This window comes from Sinocyclocheilus anshuiensis, unplaced genomic scaffold (assembly GCF_001515605.1).
Source record: "Sinocyclocheilus anshuiensis isolate Anshui unplaced genomic scaffold, SAMN03320099.WGS_v1.1 scaffold36, whole genome shotgun sequence".
Lineage (NCBI taxonomy): Eukaryota > Metazoa > Chordata > Actinopteri > Cypriniformes > Cyprinidae > Sinocyclocheilus > Sinocyclocheilus anshuiensis.
The window spans coordinates 465,890-469,601 of record NW_015554072.1 but is presented as its reverse complement, the minus strand read 5'-3'; the positions used below and the strand labels follow the sequence as shown (position 1 = coordinate 469,601).

At 36.3% G+C, this 3,712-nt stretch overlaps 1 protein-coding gene across 1 annotated transcript in view; it reads left to right on the top strand.

Moving 5' to 3' along the window:
- Window positions 1–3,712, top strand: part of LOC107668740 (mitogen-activated protein kinase 1-like) — a 32,227-nt gene that overhangs the window by 25,784 nt on the left and 2,731 nt on the right. The window contains exon 8 of the mRNA XM_016460716.1: window positions 1,777–1,905. Within this exon, the coding sequence (XP_016316202.1) occupies window positions 1,777–1,893 (117 nt within the window). The 3' untranslated portion in view covers window positions 1,894–1,905. The remainder of the gene's footprint in view (window positions 1–1,776; window positions 1,906–3,712) is intronic.

The following is a 3,712-nucleotide window of genomic DNA, read 5'->3' as shown; positions in this document are numbered from 1 at the left end:
ATTTGAAAAATGTGTTTTTTGAACATTAAAGCATGTCAACATATTCTGTTACACCAAATACACAATGATCTTTAAAAAAAGCATCATATGACCCCTTTAATGAAATTATACTCTAAATAATAAACTAAAACTGCCAGTAGGTGGTGGTAAATGTCTTACTGATTAAGTCATCGAGTCATTTATTCATTCACTTGATTCGTTCAAATGGCTGATTCGTTCAGGAGTGAAGTAAATGGTTCTTTATGAATGGTCCATTGAATCATTAGGCTTGTTCGACTTGAATCGCCATCAGACCAATCGGTGTGTGACATCAAAGTACCGCAAGAGCTATAGAGAGCAGACGGCTCCTTATGCTTTTGAATCGCTCTCGCGGTACTTTGATGTCATACACGGATCGGTCTGTGCAGGGCCACTTCAAATCCAACGCGCCTATTGTTCAACACTCCAAATGGTTCACCTAATTCGTTGAAAACGTGCATTAAGAAATGAAATGCCGCTGTGTGTTGCTCGGAGACGAACAGTTCTGCTTTGTCTTTATATTTTCATTGGCAACATTGAGCAAAACAGACAACATTGTGTCTAAAAAATTACACAATATTAACTTCTTATATACTGAACTGTTGTATAAGATCAGTATCACATTTGCACTCGTGTGATATTGCACTTATTGCTCGTGTGATATTGCTTAACTATATGATGTAAACATGAGACAAAAACTCAAACAGCAGCATTTTTGCCCCATATCTTGAATTCTAGGGACATTCTAACTACGTTCTCTAGGCTCCATCACGCAGCGAATTGTTGCCATGCCTCATATTTGTCATAAATCAGCTGTATGAAATGTCAGATGACCCACATAGGTCTGGGGCGGGGCAAGTGCGTTAAATGTGTTAATAATTTTAACGCGTTATTTTTCACCGTAATGAATTAATCTAATTAACGCGTTAAATTACCAGCCCTAATTTGAACTTGAAGGAATCCAAAAGTAATCAGATTACATTACTTTCATATTGTGGTGCATTACTGAATACTTTTTTCATTAAGTAATTTGTAAATGTAACTTTTTAAAGTAACCCTCCCAAGCCTGTTAATAATAATAGTAATCTTCCATTCACATGCTAAATAATAATAGTAATTATCATTATTATAATACAAAGATACAATAAGAGCAACAATACAAACAACAACAATAATAATAATAATAATCTAACATTTACATGCTTAATAACAATGATATTTAAATAAAGTAAAAGATAAATATAGATTCTTATATTCTGCTGTCCTCTGCTTTCAAGAACACTAGCTTCATCATATTATCCGCTCTTGCATATCTTAGAGTTTATGGGGATCAAAGGTGGAGAGTGTTTCAAACATGAGCACTATGAAGTGCACTTTAATAGCCACATGGCCACAATAACCTTTGACCATCTATCGAGTGTCTGGTAAAATGCAATTGGTTGTTTTAGCAGTTGAAATGTAAGATTTCTAATGCCGACATGTCATGTGTGATCAGCACATTTTTTGTATTATGGATGCCTTCTTTGCCTTTTCACATTTTATATTGTTTGCGTCTATGGCTGCATAGTTTCATTCAAAAATTACAATTACATTGTTGCATGGAGTTGAGCACTTGTCCTATTGGACAAAACACTGTACTTGATAAATGTAGGACTTCGTCTACCAACACTGATGTTGTACAGTATAGGTATAAGCAAAAGAATTGTGGGTAAAGCATTTTATCCCACGTTAACTATGCTTTATTTTTTTTCATCACAGCCTGTTGCAGAGGCTCCATTTAAGTTCGATATGGAGCTGGATGACTTGCCCAAAGAGACTTTGAAAGAGCTGATCTTTGAAGAAACTGCCCGCTTCCAACCAGGCTACAGACCATAGCCTGTCACACAGGTAAACTGCAGACTGAAGCCAGATGCATGCATCAAATATACAAAATCAATCACATAGGTCAAGGAAAAAAGAAACACTGTTCCATGTAACTGTAAGCGAGTGCAAAGAATCCAGTCATTTTAAGATATTTTTGATGAAATATGAGGGCTCTCTGACCCTCCCATAGACCGCAAAGTAACTACCATGTAACTACCACAACTGTAAGGTTATCAAGCTACGAGAATACTTTTTTGCGCAAAGAAAACAAAAATAACGACTTTATTCCACATTTTCGTCTCTACTGCGTCACTTTGGACGCGAGTTCACGACAGTATTTTCTTTGCGCAAAAAAGTATTCTCGTAGCTTCGTAACTTTACAGTTGAACCTCTGATGTCACAAGGACTACTTTGTCGATCATCTTGGTACTTTTCTGGACCTTGAACGTGGTAGTTACCTTGCTGTCTATGGGAGGGTCAGAGAGCCCTCATATTTCATCAAAAATATCTTAAATTGTGTTCCGAAGATGAACAAAGGTCTTACGGGTTTGGAACAACACGAGGGTGAGTAATTAATGACAGAATTTTCATTTTTGGTTGAACTAACCCTTTAAAGAGTCATTTCCATTCTGTTCATTTCTTAAAATGATTAATAGTTTCATAGTTCTTTAGTCTTCAGTGTCACATGATCCTTCAGAAATCATTCTGAAATGCTGATTTGCTGCTTAGGAAACATTTCTTGTTACTGGTCAGTTTTGGTCAATTTAATGCATCTTTACGGAATAAGTATTAATTTCTTAAAAAAAAAAAAAAAAACTTTTACTAACCCCAAGCTTTTGAACCGTAGTGTTCATGTGATTAAAATAAAGAAATGAATGGGTTTGTCAGTAGTGTAAATACATGCTGTGGATTACAAAACAGTGCCAAGAACATAAATATGGTTATTTACACTATTTTATCAGCAGGACTGTTTTGTTCTACTTGCACAATGAATGAATTCTAGATAGATTGAATTGAAAATGGAGTCAACAACAACCATGGGCTCAGTGCCTGTTGGTGTGATGCATTGTTGACAATTTTGTTCTGTAAATGTCTGCCTCACACGGGCCAGCGTGATGCTTTTGGGGCAGTCGTGGCCTAATAGTTAGAGAGTCAGACATGTAACCCGAAGGTTGTGGGTTCGAGTCTCAGTACCGGCAGGAATTGTTGGTGGGGGGAGTGAATGGTACAGTGCTCTCTTCCACCCTCAATACCATGACTGAGGTGAGACCCTTGAGCAAGGCACTGGACCCTCAACTGCTCCCCGGGTGCCTGGGTGTGTGTTCACTGCTGTGTGTGTGCACTTGGATGGGTTCAATGCAGAGCACAAATTCCGAGTATGGATCACCATACTTGGCCACACGTCACTTCACTATCACACTAAACAATGGGTCAAGATACTAAATTTTAACTTTATTAATAACTGACAGCACAGGTAATTGTCACATGCAGCATCTTATCCAACGTAGTGTCCAGAAGATCAGATATCACATGATCCTTCAGAAATCATTCTAATATTATTTCATTTCCATTTTGTATGTTGAAGTACTGAAATAAGTCAAATTAAATAAAACTAAAACTTAATAAAAAAAACTATATAGACATAATAAAAAACTAATAAAATGACAACATTACTACAACTGTAGCAACTAAAACTAAAATCGATAACTGATACAAATCAAACTACAGTAGTTTATCAGTAATCCTAAAAAAAGATCACTGAGCCAAACACACATGCTAAAATAACAACAACTTACTGACACATAGTAAGAAATGGTTATAAAAAACTGAA